The sequence below is a fragment of the Neodiprion pinetum genome, chromosome 4 (assembly GCF_021155775.2).
Source record: "Neodiprion pinetum isolate iyNeoPine1 chromosome 4, iyNeoPine1.2, whole genome shotgun sequence".
Lineage (NCBI taxonomy): Eukaryota > Metazoa > Arthropoda > Insecta > Hymenoptera > Diprionidae > Neodiprion > Neodiprion pinetum.
Genome location: NC_060235.2, coordinates 40,768,195 through 40,783,310, shown reverse-complemented (window position 1 = coordinate 40,783,310; position 15,116 = coordinate 40,768,195). Strand labels below are relative to the sequence as shown.

The 15,116-nt window shown below is 38.5% G+C and overlaps 1 protein-coding gene across 2 annotated transcripts in view; it reads left to right on the top strand.

Moving 5' to 3' along the window:
• LOC124216046 (titin homolog) overlaps positions 1 to 15,116 on the top strand; it is a 55,963-nt gene that overhangs the window by 3,453 nt on the left and 37,394 nt on the right. For both annotated transcript variants that reach the window (XM_046620102.2, XM_046620101.2), the window contains exon 2: positions 11,594 to 11,788. In XM_046620102.2, coding sequence (XP_046476058.1) covers positions 11,689 to 11,788 — 100 coding nt within the window. In that variant the 5' untranslated portion in view covers positions 11,594 to 11,688. The remainder of the gene's footprint in view (positions 1 to 11,593; positions 11,789 to 15,116) is intronic.

The window sequence follows — 15,116 nt, the reverse complement described above, 5'->3', positions numbered from 1 at the left end:
AGGAATAAAACAATTGTGCTTCTTGAACGTTAGAAAGAAAAGAACCGTAAGGTGATTCTTGCAATAGTGTAGATACGTGTATTGGAATGTGTGATGGGATCCAAATGTGGGCGTGAAAAGTCCCTAGGGCTTCTGTATTCACGAACAGCGCTATATTGCTGCCGACTTTTTTCTCGTAAGCAGATTCAAGTCAATCATTCCAAGCCTTGTCTTTAATCTAAATTTGTAATTTCCAACTCGAAATGTTGAAGGAAAACTGATGAAAAATTACTGGCCGAGGTTAAGTGATCTCTTTCGACATCGAAAAAAAAAGCAAGAAAAATAAACACACAGACGTTACTTGATTTATGAAATTTTAATTCGTAACGTTAATGTAAAGATGCAATTTTACGGATATTGTAGCTCGCAACATCTTCACGACTCTCTGAAACTCAACAAATCGTGATCGAGGCAAATCATGTTCATATTCTAGTCAAATTTTAACTCGTTTAATGTCATTCCGAACTTGTAAAATAGTGATTTGGTGTTCGGTGTTTGGTAACATTAACGTTACCATAACTTCAACATTGTCTCGATTTCCCCCTACGATTTTCACAAGATTGAAGTTAGTAACGTTATCTAACGAAACATTGGGAAAGAATATCACTATCTATGATTTCGAAATACGAGTGTGTTTTGTTTTATCACGGTTTACTGAATGTCAGACAATTTCAAAATCGCGGATTAACGCTTTTTCCCTAGCATGAATCGTTACAATAACGTTCCTAACTTCGATATGATCGATTTTCGATCACTGACCTATAAAAGACCGGACGAAGATGACGAGCGTGAAGTCAGCAACGTTAAAGTTTCACCCAAACGCCAAACAAAAGTAACGATCACGATATCTTCAAACTTTTTAGAGACCTCGAAGCAGTTTAGTTACAAGATATCACGTGCTTCTAATTTAATTACGGCCAACCGCGACCGTAAAACGATCCTCTTCAAAAATTTCAGTCGTTCGACGGAAAAACCGATCGGCTGCAACGAAGAAAAAGAGATAAATAACGTAACTCGCCGATACACACACGGTGTGTGAAATTCGTTCGGTATCTGTTGGCCTCTGAGCAACAAGCAGGCAGCAGCGAAGGTGGACAGACGGAGGATCAACCGAGTAGCGGGCAGTGTAGTGGGCCACACAGCTATAGGTGGTCTGTTATATAGGAAACGGTATTTTGGTCAGCCTTGATACAGTATACACGTCGCGTGTGCTGCAGCAGTGGTCAGTCGAAGTTGAAGCAGTACTGTCTGCCTACCTACCTATCCACCTACTCCCACCTTCGGTCTCCGCTGTTAGCCAGATCTAAAACATGCACTTGTCCCAGTACCGTCGGACAATTGTGATACGCGTACCAATGTTACTAGGCACCTCTTCGTTCATCCATCCGTGAGAATCTTATTGTTAGATGGTTAATTTTAGTCCCACGGACCGTTGCGACGCGCATTGGTAACACCCCGGGGTGTATGAGGTGGTATTTGGTTATATAGGTTGAAAAGTATGTAGCGCACGGATGGATTGAAGTAAAATCGTCAATTCTTAACCCGACAATGACGAATTTGAATGTGATATTTGGTTCAATGAATTTCATCGTCGGTCGTAAGAGACCATCCTGGCAATTGAGAGTAACGATTTTTCATAAAAAGCATATAGTCGAGTTTCAGTTACCAAATTCAAACTCATGCGGGACTCGGCAGGGCGTCGCTTCGTAATGTAATGAGTTTAGAGTGAAGTTCCAGGCCACATTTTCAAACTTTTGTAGCAGCAGTCAGTAAGTGGCTAACTTCACTCGCCTTTCCTCCTCCTCCTCCTCCTCCTGACGCTACTTCTAACCGTGTAACTATCTATAAACTGCAAATTTAGACGCGCCCTTTGTCCGTAATCTATGCAACGTTCAGTACTTCAACTATATTTATATTATAACATTGTTGTACACAAGAATGTCTCTACGTAATCGCGCTGCGAGGTTTCTGTGTTATTACACACTTGGGATGAATGGATCGATGGAACCATACTGAGGATAGTAACGTTAATATAGCGAAATATTGAAACTAAAATCATTGTTTCGAAAGTTTGGAGATACTTTAAATGAGTTTAATTTTCAAAATCTGAATATACTTTGCTTTTTAAAAACAGATTTCTCAATTTGAGACGATTATACATTTGCGAAATTATTATTTTTTTTTTTTCTTTGTCACGAACTTCACTCTCTTTGGGATGGATGGATAGCTCCGCTGCTGAATCGTTGGCGTCACCGTCACCTACTTTTTTTCTCGATACGATTTGGCTCCGTGACGTCACGTTGCCAGAATTTTTCTTCGTGCGCAGTTTTTTTCGACACTGTACCGTGAATCGGGTTACTAATCGTCGAAATCATGTATTACACTATTTTCTCTTTCTTTACAATCAACAATGACATTTTTATCTTGACAGACTAGCTAGTCACTGTTACAAAAGCCGTTCAGTGGTAATTATACTGTTATAGAACACCGTTTTTTTTCATGACCATTCTCACGTCCAATTATTACTCTCTCTCTGTCTCTCTCTCTCTCTCTCTCTCTCTCTCTCTCTCTCTCTCTCTCTCTCTCTCTCTCTCTCTCTCTCTCTCTCTCTCTCTCTCTCTCTCTCTTTCTCCACTCATTTTTCATTCTTCTTTCATTTGCTCGTAGCGTACTCGTGAATCGTTATTCCTACACCTAGGTATCGAGATTAATCAAATCTAACGTATTACAGAAGCGAAAAAGAAATTTGAAGAAAAAAAAAACAGATACACGAAAATATACTTATTCCGATATGCCCGCCACTTTTTGTTATAATACGTTGTACGTAAAATACTTTTGCCGTCTTCACACCTAGCAGCTCCGAGCCTATTACTACATACAATGTATCACGCATTTTGGCTGTTACTAATGTTATTTACAGTAGTTGTCTATGTACACCTTCGGCGGCGCGGGAGGGTAAGAAACGGAAGGTAATGTGTAAATTACCGTATCTGTTATACATATCAGTTCGTCTGTCCGTCTTAACGGTAAATTTCAACAGTCACGCATTGCCCGTATTATGTACACGGCTGTTACATACCTACATGTATATTACACATATCCTATACCTACCTACGTTTAATGTACATGATTATGTTCACATACCCACACACATATTGAGAAGAGAACTCTTCAAACGTACTTGAGCGATTTATTTATCACCTGCGCACTTTGAGCTGGACATAAATACAAAATGTATATATGTGTATATATATATATAATAGACAGAAGTTGCGAAGAAGGATATTATTGGTTTAACACTCTTGTCTCGATTTAGAATTTGAACGAAATTGAATAGAATGAAATAAAAAAATCATTTCTGGTAACAATTGCAAGATGTTTCGTTATATGATCAATTTGTATAATATTTTTACGACTTTTTATACGTGGTTAAATTTTCTTACAAGTCTTACGGTAAAATCTTTTCTTTCTTATTTTTTTTTTTCAATTTGCATCCATATTTTGACACTTGCAACGTTATCCGACGAATATTTCAATGTTTCTAATATTGCCAATCGTAAAAGAAAAAAAAAAAAAAAAACCTACGTGTACAACACATTTATACGTAATGTAGAATGTTTACAGATAATTATATAACTAAAAAATTCCCCAGAATTTAATGAATTCCCTAGAAAATTTCTCTCCCCAAAGATGATGGTTTTTTTTTTTCTTTGTTTTTCTAACCACACCCACGCTCGTTCAAATTTCTCGGCAATATATTCATCGCGGCTATTCCTATAAACTGAGAGAATTTTTTAGTTCCGGTAACCGCTCCAGTCCTTAACTATTTTCATTTTTTAACACGATCGAAAAATATAGTTCTAGGTAGAAAATGAAAATTACTACTATCCGTTACTATTCTATCTCATTACGCATCACTTTCGCTATATTTTCTTGCAACTGTTTGGAAAATTTAACGCTCGTGCAACGATAAATCGACGTTAAAGCCTCGTTTAACTAAAAAAGTATAGTAAACCTCAGAAACTGATTTTGCGTTGCGATTACCAAAAAAGTATCGACGATAGCGCAAAATTTAAAACGAGGCGTTCCTCGTTTTCCGTAATTCCAACAATATTCAGACAGTTTTTTTAACGATACCTGTTTTACTCAATTTTTCTAGTTACTCTGACAAATGAAATCTTTTTCATTGTAAGTAGGTATACACTTTCTGCCTACCTGTACATAATATAAACTATTACACATATACCTACTTAGGTTAAGCTGTGTGTATGCGGTAAATCAAGCGTCGTTTTTCCGGCGTCGGGACGTCAGACGTCTGGTTTTAAAGGTTGTGCGTCGGGCTTCGGGGCGACGGATGAAGGATGCGAGGGAACAGAATTATCATCCCGGATTTTCCTTCTATCTGCTGCGCATCCTCATCTCGTTATATATATATGTATATATATATGCGTTGGCTCGTCGCTAACCTGCCGTTTCGATCGCGAGTTTTGACGACCTGATTTCAAATTCAACGCGACTCTCACGTGCGGCGCCCGAGTTCTAAGGGTGTATTGTACGTACATAACAGTACAGTCGTGAGGAAAAGATAAGGTATTTACTGAAAATCGACGAAATAGGGACGGAAAGAAACAGACCAAATATCAAACAATAATTGAACAACGTCAAATCAAATCTTTACGCAATATTGCAATAACTCGATTGACTTGGAGCAGAATTAATAAAGTAAGGAATATATATCGCAATTCTAAAACTTTAAATTTTTGACGAAAATTATAATACAATAGCACTAATTTCACTAATTTTATTATTCTTCACGAATCCGTCGAAATTGATTGTAGATAACGAAGAAGATAAGATAAAAAAACAATATATTTGATAAATCATTGCAATTTCATAATTTAATTTTTTTCTTTTATTTATATTGTTATTAATCGGACGAGTTTACGAGAAGAGAAATTTTTACAGTAAACCTGTTTTCTAATATTTATATACGCAAAATTCTCGCTCCGACGGACGTAATTCAATTACTATTATGTTTTTTTATTTTTTTTTTTTATTTTCCTTTGTCTTTTACTTTCGCAATTTTTACTTTCCTTCTGTTCGAAGCGTGCGTGTAACACGTGACCACAATTTAACCGATGATGTGACGCTTTATTCGCATTGTTTTCTATTCTTTTGTATCGTATCGTATCGTTATTCAATCATCTTGAACGATTATACAGATATATTTGCAAAACGATTTCAAGTTGCACCTTGGAAGTTTCTTTCAACAGGGAAAAAGTCAAGGAATTTCGAAAATAAGATTGGAATGTTGAGTCTGTCGAAGCAATAAACTCGTTCTTGTATACAAAGTACTGTCTAGCTTAGAAAGAAAACACAAATTGCACTAAAAATTTTATTTTTTCGCACCGTTTCGTACATTTTATATACAAGGATATTACTTGATACCAAATCTTGTTTCGTTTTTATTTCTTAGGGAAAATCGTAGGTAGTTGTTTGTAAATTGATAGTCAGACGGCAAGTTAGTTACTAATTAATATTGAAGATATTAGTATTAATGTGTTGAAAAAGATTGTCATTAATCAGCGGTATATTTCGTGAAAGGTTACTGAAAAAAAAATAATCGTATTCTCAGAGGCTGGAATACCTGGAAAAGTCTCGGAAAGGAATTTCAGGTTCGAAAAAGCGTAATAATCCTGGTTTTTAATTCCTGTATTTTACGCGATTATCGCAGGTTTGAAAATGTTTTCTCATTCATCTGCAATAACAATGAGGTTTCAGAAAACTTGTGTTTTTTTTTTTTTTTTTTTTTTTCTCTCTTCCATTCGTTGCTATTATTCAATTCCGCGCCAACAGCGTCGCGAATGAGGTGAAAATTCGCACGCGAATAATAAATTGCACGTCGTCGTCTCGTTGGTTGGCAAAACGTTTTTCAACGGAGCGACTCCACGCGCGAAATCGGCACGCCTCTCTACGCATCTACGTTATTTTACACGCGTAACGCACGTTCGCACACACTTATATTCTGCACACCAATCGTCGTCGTCCTCGTCGTGTGGGGGCAACGTGCGCTGTTGCTGGTTTTGTTCACAGCGTATGGAGATGTACGTGCTACACGACCACGAGCCCATGGCTGTTCCATTTACCGAGCGAGAGACTCCCTGGCTTGTACATATATGCGTACCGACGTTTTTTATACACTGAGAAAAATTTCATTTGTCATAGCAGCTAGAAAAGTTGAGTAAAACAGGTATCGTTGAAAAAACTTGTTCGATTATCGTTGGAATTACGAAAAACGAGGTACGCGTAAACATTTTGCGCATTTTTCGATTGTGGTAAAAAATGAAAATAGTTAAGGACTGAGCGGTAACCGGAAATAAAAATTTCTCTCGGTTTAGCTGTACAAGTGACATTATTCAACCAGAGACGAGAATACGGGATCTTACTGCTTAGCATCATTTTGATCCGATTAACATTACAGGTATAAAAGTTCGATATTACGTTACGAAGTATGTATCGTACATATGTAAGAACCACGATGTGAGGAAACAAGGCGTGTCAGAACCGAAGATCGATTTTCGCTCAGTCTGCGCGTATCCAAGATGAGGTCAAAAAATTCACGAAAATAGGTTACTCGTTTATTTCCGTACATACTGTTTGCTGAAAATGACAGTTTTTGCGGTCAGAAGTTGCGAACATAACGATATAAACACTAAAGGAGAAAGTATCAAGCCTGTATGACGTCATCGTGGATATGTTTTGTGATTAGTTCAACTAAAGCGTTTATGCGCGTTGTTTTATCTTGTTTGCTCACATCGTGGTAAGAACTAAAAAATTATCGATTTATTTGAATAATAAAAAAGAACAAAATCCATCATTCACCGATTGCCAAATGAATTTTTTTTTTTTTAATTCGATGAAAAATTCAGCAGTGATACAATGTTTTCAAAGAGTTCCGTAAATCGATGCAGAGAAATTTCTTTCGGCTCAAAGATCTTCGTCTCGGATGATCGAGTTTGACGCGGGATGAAAGCTGTAAGCATACCTGCAGGTTTAAGCCAGCGGTGGTTTTAGCTTTATCTGAGAAAAGCTATCCGACTTGTTCGTAACGGTTATTCGAGGCTTCCTGAACTCGCTGTTCGAGAAAATTTTCTCGATCTTGTCGAACCTGAATATTTTGATGTATAAATTATTAATGTTGTGAAAACTAGTTTAGGGAAAGTCGAGGGGAAAGTATTGTGGCAGAGTTCGGAATTTGCATAAAGTAAAAAACGTGAGTGCGGCGAGAGACGATCTCGTCATGTTTACCAAATTCGACAAGTATAATATTTCAAAAAACATCAACGATAATCACTTTGGAATATACTCGTGGTCGTTGAAATCGGATCATTCGTATTCAGGCGAGCATGATGCTCGAATGGCCGGAAGCGATCGGCCCTGGAACTTCCTGCTATTTTATCTATGGATAAACTTGACAGAGCCATGTAGAAAACCTCAAACACGAGGTGTTGTAGTATAATCAGGTGTTTTTTAGGTTCTAATTGGATGCTGTGATGAAAATTTTCCACACCGAGAAAAATTTCATTTTTTACAGTAACTAGAAAAATTCAGTAAAATAGAAATCGTTAAAAAAAACTGTTTCAATATTGTTGGAATTACGAAAAACGAGGTACGCTTAACCATTTTGCGCTATCGTCGATCCTTTTTTGCTAATTGCAACGCAAAATCAGTTTTTGAGGTTTACTCTACTTTTTTAGTTAAACAAGGCTTTAACGTCAATTTATCGTTGCACAAGCATGAAATTATCGCAACAGTTGCAAGAAAATCTAGTAACAGCGATCGTAATGAGAAAGAATAGCAACGGATACTAGACTTTCCGGTAACGGCTAGAAAACTGATTTTCATTTTCTACCTGGAACTATATTTTTCGATTGTGGTAAAAAATGAGACGGCTAGAAAATCACGTTGTTTTTATCTGGTTGGGATAGAAGTGATTGATTTTTTATGTAATACCTCAAAACGATGTCGAGATATAGCGAAAATTTATCATCTCTTCTTTGCCGGTTTGATCGTAAATAACTTTCCATCTTCTCTGGACCATCTCACAGAGAAGCGACAAGTCAGAAATTGTGATCGTGAAGCAATTCACGACGCTCGCTGAGATTCGATCGATGATCAGAAACCAAAGATGGTTGCATACCAAACGGTCTCATTCCAATAATCAGGAACTCAAATCCTTTCCATAAAAGAACAACCTAACCGCAGCTAATGACGGTAACGAAGCTCCTCGCGAGAATGGTGGGTGAAATTTTCACCAAGCCCATTTTTCGTCAGTGCAAGAACCGCCTCCGACAGAGTACATTTAGCCGCTGGTCTCTCTGTTCGTCGTCTCACTCTTTTCAATCCTGTTTTTCCCTACTCAGCGAGGTTAAAATCGATAAAAGACACCCCGCTCACCCTGCGGCAGAGGGAATGGATGCCAAGCCTTCCAAGTGACTATACAGGCGCCCAGCTAACGCGGTCGAAGGGAAGGAAGGAAGCGAAATCGTTAAGAGTGACCTTCTCGTTCCTAAGCTTTCTTCGATTACATCTATGAGGAGGGTACCACCGACCTGTGAAAGCTGTGCAATCATCGGGCTTCCCTCATCTTGAATAATTCGGTACAAAGGAACATCCGAGAAAATCAATTAATTAAACTCTCGATTCTCGGTTCAGCTCCGAAGTTAGCCAATGGATGCACTGACGGAGTCTTCGGACTCAGGATGCACCTGCAAGAGACGAGAGATTTCGGTCTTGGTCTGCTCAATTGGGTTCAATTCTTATAGTTCAGTGGTCGACTGTAACCACGTGTTACACTACGTCGTGGAAGAATAATGGGTTGTTAACTGCTCGCGCGTATTTGTGCATGTGTCTTTAAACTTGCGAGCATGCAATGCGAATGAACGCAAGTGTAATTTAGGCTGCATCCATGCTGTCTTGAGGTTCTCCTTTAACGAGACGCCAAGTCGTCCCACGCAAACACGCGCGAAGTTACCTAAATTTAGGTTATATTAGTGGTTAAGGTACGTGTCACGCGTCAGAATTTCGTCGGTAAGATATCGCAACCCCATGGTTCGAGGATATTGTTTATATGCTGCAACAATCGTGGCCGTGTATTGCTTGGAAAATTCACTAACACACCTAGATTCAGAGGAACAAATGTATAGAACACAGAATTTCGTTGGAACGGTACTTTTGGACAAGGTCCAGGAAAATTGTATCATAGTGTAGATTGAAAAATGACAGATATAAGTGGATATTCTTCATCTCGTTAACTTGCTGACTGGTGTATAACCGCATAATTTGATGATGAATGAAACCCAGGAGTGTAAAATACTGAGGACACGCAACTGAGAATGAGAAAGAGAATAATGAGAGGAAGAATGAGCTGCAGAAGAAAGTAGAGGGGGGCATAATGATGAAAGCGGTAAAGTATAGATATACCTCGGGGTAGGCGGAAGTTGGTAACCTAGGTCTGGTTTTAGGTGCGAAATAAAAATACAATCGTCTTTCAAGTGAGTCACCGGATCAACGGGGCCTTCTCCTCGTCCTCTTACTCTCTTTTTATGGGCTTCAGAAGAGACTGTTCCAAAGACTGATGTGGGTAGCTGAAACTATAAAAGATGCTTAGTATAATGTACCTACTCGAATAGAACATAGGACTCGGAGATACGGGCAAAGAGTTATAAGAGGATTCCATTTGGGTTAGGAATGACTTCCAAAATGTGAGTTGAAAACCTGTCGGAGTTTTCGTACGACTATGGATGAAAATTGTGTAAAATATATGAAATATATACGATAACGAAAAGCTTGTGGCGAAACTGCTCTGATACAGCAGAGCCAGAAAAGGGTCGCGAAGGTCGGTTCGGTCCGATAACGCTTTACGCTCGGAGGCAATGGCTACCGCTCTTGTGTTACTGCTGCTCGTGACGTTGATCATCGTCTCTTTCGCTCGATTGACTTATTCGTTGCTTTGCCGAATCGGATGGATTGCCTATTATATACACGGGCGAATTAGATACCCGAGTAGAAGGGGCGCCGACGCTGACGAAGGGCTGCTTGGACACACCCTCTGAATAGTAGAGTACATTCGCTGCTGCGGAAGACACTCGCAATTTATTGTGTAAATTCAAAATTATCCTTAATACGTCATCCGAAAGATGGTCGTGGTTTTTTTTTTTTTTTCTTTTTTTGTTACTCCTCTTTAAGGACTTGAGTCAAGTCAGAAAAGTGATGGAACACAAATGATTAAAAAGTTTCGCTAAACCGAATCTAGTTACATGTGAGTAAAAAAGTACACGTACCTTAAGATTTGATCGACCGCAAACGTTGTCGAGATCTCAATTTTCCATTCGTACTGAATTCTAGTGATCAGTTTTTGAGGGGTGAATGAATATTGCCAAGTTGGTTTTAGGCTCAATGTTAGGCGAGTTTATATTCGTTTTTATAACAACTCAGTTTGGTGACTGAGGACCGTGGTTCAGAAAAAAAACTCCAAGAGCCCTGAATTCGAATTGTCAACGCCTGGATGTGCACTAACAACATTAGTAGAGAAATCAGATTATACTATCATTTCATAAAACAAATGTAGCAGCATAGTGTGATATCATTAACGTTGAATAATAACATGTTTATAGTTGAGATTCAGTGTTACGTAATGTTTTTCTGCAAACCTTTGGCATCTCACGTTTTTCTTTTTCGAAAAATTGTCGACCGGACAGTAAGTCCTGAAATTTGGAAACTTTTTGTTCAAGCTCGATTACAATGTCGTTCGGTTTAACGAAATTGGAGGAACCATATACATAGATATAAATAACTCTGGCTGTTCACCCAATCACTGCATAATATGTTACTCTTGCGAAATTCAAATTATACAACAGCAATCGTTTTATAGTATAATGTATAGGTATGAGTGTGTTGTGTTTTATTACGGCTAACTGAACTTCAGACAATCCAAAAATGGCGAAATAACGATTTTCCCTCGGCACGAATCGCTTCTAACTTCAACATGTCGGGTTGCCTACCACCGAGGGGAACGAATATCGGTCAAACAGAACTACCTACGGAGTCGTAATCACTTGGACCAAGTCAATTCATAGATATAATCACTTTAACGCATCACTTTAAAGAAACAACTGCTTGGCCAAATCCACACAACATTAGCAGACCCAGCTGACTCGTGCGAACTTTAAACGCGCTGTCTATCGATAACTCGGTAGATCTGTATTACCGATATTTGTCCCCCTCAGTGGTAGGCAATCCAATATACCTCGGCGTTTATTCGGAAACACTCTGTAAATACGCTGTAAAAAATATTTCTATCCGGACTTTTATAGACTATAAAATTTTGTGTGTCAGTTTAAGAATATCTTGCGGTAAATTACCAAATAGATAAAAAGGAAAAAAAAAAAAAAAATCGTTCTTACGGTGCATGGTGTAACACCGACAACTAGTGTTTGCTGAGCTGTTTCTTCCCCATTTATACATCTGCGTTTCTTCTTTATTTCTCTCGCAGTGACACCCAAAGAAGCCCATGTTCTCCAGTGCGGTGGCTCTGAGGGGGGGCGCCGAGGGCGTCAACCATCCTTCGGCCCGGGGAGACCCGGGAGCATGAGGGAACGCACACCCTCCGCCGACGATTCCCCGCCGAGGGCGCCGCCGATACCGTCGACGCCACCGACGCCACCGAACCCGCCCGTCATCTCCCCAGGTGAGCAATGCCACGACTCGATATTGCCCGGTGTCCATTGGTTCTGGAAGTCATTGAGGCCTTGGAAACATCCTTGAATTTTGATTCTCTTTAAATAGTCCCGGGAAATGATATGGTTCTTAAGGTTTTCTGGGAATTATATATTTATTTTTGATCACACGGTAATTGTTTGTAAAAAATGGATTCCTGCGTCGAGTCGCGTTTTTTCTTCGTTTTTTTCCTACCAACAGATTGTCGCAGAAATAACGTATACATCGTACGTCGCGTTGATCGTGTACAGTGTCCTGTGCATTCGTGTATTTTTGATTTTTCCTGAATGTCTTTGAATAACCGGAAAATGTTTTTGAATTTGTTGAGGATTTTTTACTAAATTTTTTCACATTTTACTCGATGATCGTCTACGTTTTACGAAAATGGCAAATTTTCAAGTTCACATTTTACCATCAGGGTAATCGGTAATTCGGTAAACTGGAATATCTACCGCATTTAGAAACTCGGATTATGGGAATTCAACTTATTCGGTTATTTTGATGCCGCGAGGTAGTGGTTTTTAGTTATTAGATTTCATCACTTAGACTTTGTTAACTTCTGCTGTTTATTTTACTGATAAAGTCCTGATCAAGAAGGCGGAAATATATGTAATAAAAATATTGTAATTGTCAACAAAAGCTTAGAAAAATTAGAAAAAATTATAAATTTCAATTTGCTTTAGAATTGTTTTAAATCTCTGATAGATTCGTTCGATTTCATTCCATACGACGGCTCTCTTCGTTCAGAATTCTATTTTCTACAAATTTATGACTGAAAGACTTTCTCATTCGTTATTGCGTACGATCAACTAATTTTAATATCGAACGACTGTAAGGAGAGAAAATTTGTCTCGGTTAAGCAAAATAAGCCATCGTATAAGATTATTAACAATCAAACCAATCTGCTAGATTTTTAACAATTTTTAAGCGATTTTAAGTAAAATATCAATATTCAAGATTTTATTTACAATTCTAGGATTTTCTTATTTTTGTATCCTTAAGCAGATCTTTAACCCTAGAACGGTAACAAAGGGGTGAAAAAACACCCCACGCGAGTTTAAGTTTCCGACCGTAAGAGAACAACTTACGTTATCGACTCGAGACACATCATTTTTTCATCATTATTTTGGAATTTACGCAAAAAGTTTTTTGGCCCACGTGATTCTTTATTAAAAAACGAAGAAAATGAGTCCCTATAGGAATCTTAACGAGATGACGTACCCGAGAGATGGAATTTACAAGATTCGGGCGTTTTAAATAAAAAACAAAAAAAAAATTCCACCCTTCTAGGGTTAAAGTTGATGTTCAAGATGTTAACGTAAGGAAGCTAAAAAAAAAAAAAAATGTTACTATTTCACTGCTTTTACAATTTGTAATCGTATTGAATTAACTGAGTTTTCAAAACACGCGTGCATGTTTTACTTTATTGCGTTTTACTTGATATTCGAGAATTTCAATATTCGAAAAAAATTGCGAACTAATAATAAATATAATAAAACTCATTTATACAGTCCGTGAAAACTTTCAATATCTACACAATTATATTTACTTTGAAATGTTTTGCCATTTCCTGCACTGACTACGTTGCCGCTCAATTAACCCCTTTGCAACAGCACGATTCGAAGAACCTTATTTAATGTACGTATATCAAACGTGTTGGTTTATACATATATATTGAGAGAGAGCGAGAGATAGACTATTAAGCTCTTTGCCTGCGGTCACGTTTTCCCTTTGCTCATACACAGGATGGCGACGGACCGGGAAAACCGGGAATAGTCAGGGAATTATGACGGACCATAGGGAAAAGTGTACTTTTTCTTTTAAATCGTTTTCAAACTTCAGCTAAGCTTCGTAAATTCAGTTCAGCTAACTTTCGAAAATGGTATTGTTAAATTTCTAATTATTTGTGCGAATCGAAGCAATACTACGTATTTTTCTCGATCCAAACGTATTATATTCAAGGTGCAAAACTTCTGGAGCTTTTTGTCATAAAAGCCGTCCAACATTGGCTAAGTCTCGTGGGAAAACGTTAGGGAATTATGAATTTTTTTTTAAGGGAAAAGTCGGGGAATTTTATTTGAACAAAATTATCGCCACTTTCATATACACAAGTACAATCTGTTGAAACTTGAAAATCAATCGCGCATGCGCGAGTTTTATCGGCTGGCCAACCCGAGTTTCAGCTGTCAAACTCTTTCTGCCGGCGATGCGGTTGATAAGAATTTTCGAGGTTAGAATCTCGAATAATCGAGGCAGCGACTCGGAAAGGTTTCGGAAGCGTTTGTTGTCGGGTCGGAAAGTTGATTCTTCAAAGAATGGTCGGAATTCAACGCTTACGCTCTTTGAAAATTGAAACGTCGACATTTTGCGTAGGTTGGCCCGCCTGCGTCGCGGACAAAGAATATCGCTGCGGGAAGATTTCGCCGACCAATGAGATTGAATTACTTGGCGCATGCGCGGTTGATTTTCAACTTTCAAGAGATTGTCTCGGTATATAGACTCCCATGTATTGGCGAATCATCGACATCCACGACTATCAGACCACCACGGCAACACCATCAGGGGTTCTCGACGCTGGGCTTAATAAGGGTAGAGCCAAAGGTCTCTAAGGGCTTCTTAACCCTATCCGGGTTCTTGTTCCATCTATCTACGTACTTGAATTATACGCATAGAAAGAAGCAGTGGCCTCGTTTCGTCTTCTTCTTCTTCTTCTTCTTCTTCTTCTTCTTATTTTTTAAACTTTTTCTTTCTTCGTTACTTCCTTTCTTCTTTCGCTCGCCGAGGCAGAGAAGTTCGATATGAACGTCAGACTTTCGACACTGGTGCAGGACGACAGTTTAGTCAGACTTCCACAGGAATTTTTTTTTTTTTTTTTTTTTTTTTCACTCAGGAAGAACCAATTATATTATGTATTTCTCCTCGGTTGTTTGCTCGTCGTTCTTCCGCCTCCTTTATATCACCTTCACGCAATTAACCGACGTTTACTGAATTTTATGAATTATTATTCAAGCAAAAGGAGGGACTTCAGGAATGCAGAATCTGTTGGTGACGTAACGGGATCGTTTTACGATTGAAAATTGCGTAACCCTCCCTGCATTGCAGGATTAGCTTGCGCCGTGAAGACGGCACAGCAAGGCATTCAAACTTTGGTTACGCAACCCTCGTTCCTAATTCCCTCCAGTTTCGTAATAATACGCTATATACGTATATTCGACGATAATTGCAAAAATTCTACCGCACATACGATATTTCACTCCTTCCTCACGCTTGAACGAATTTTAAGATCCAACTTTTCAATA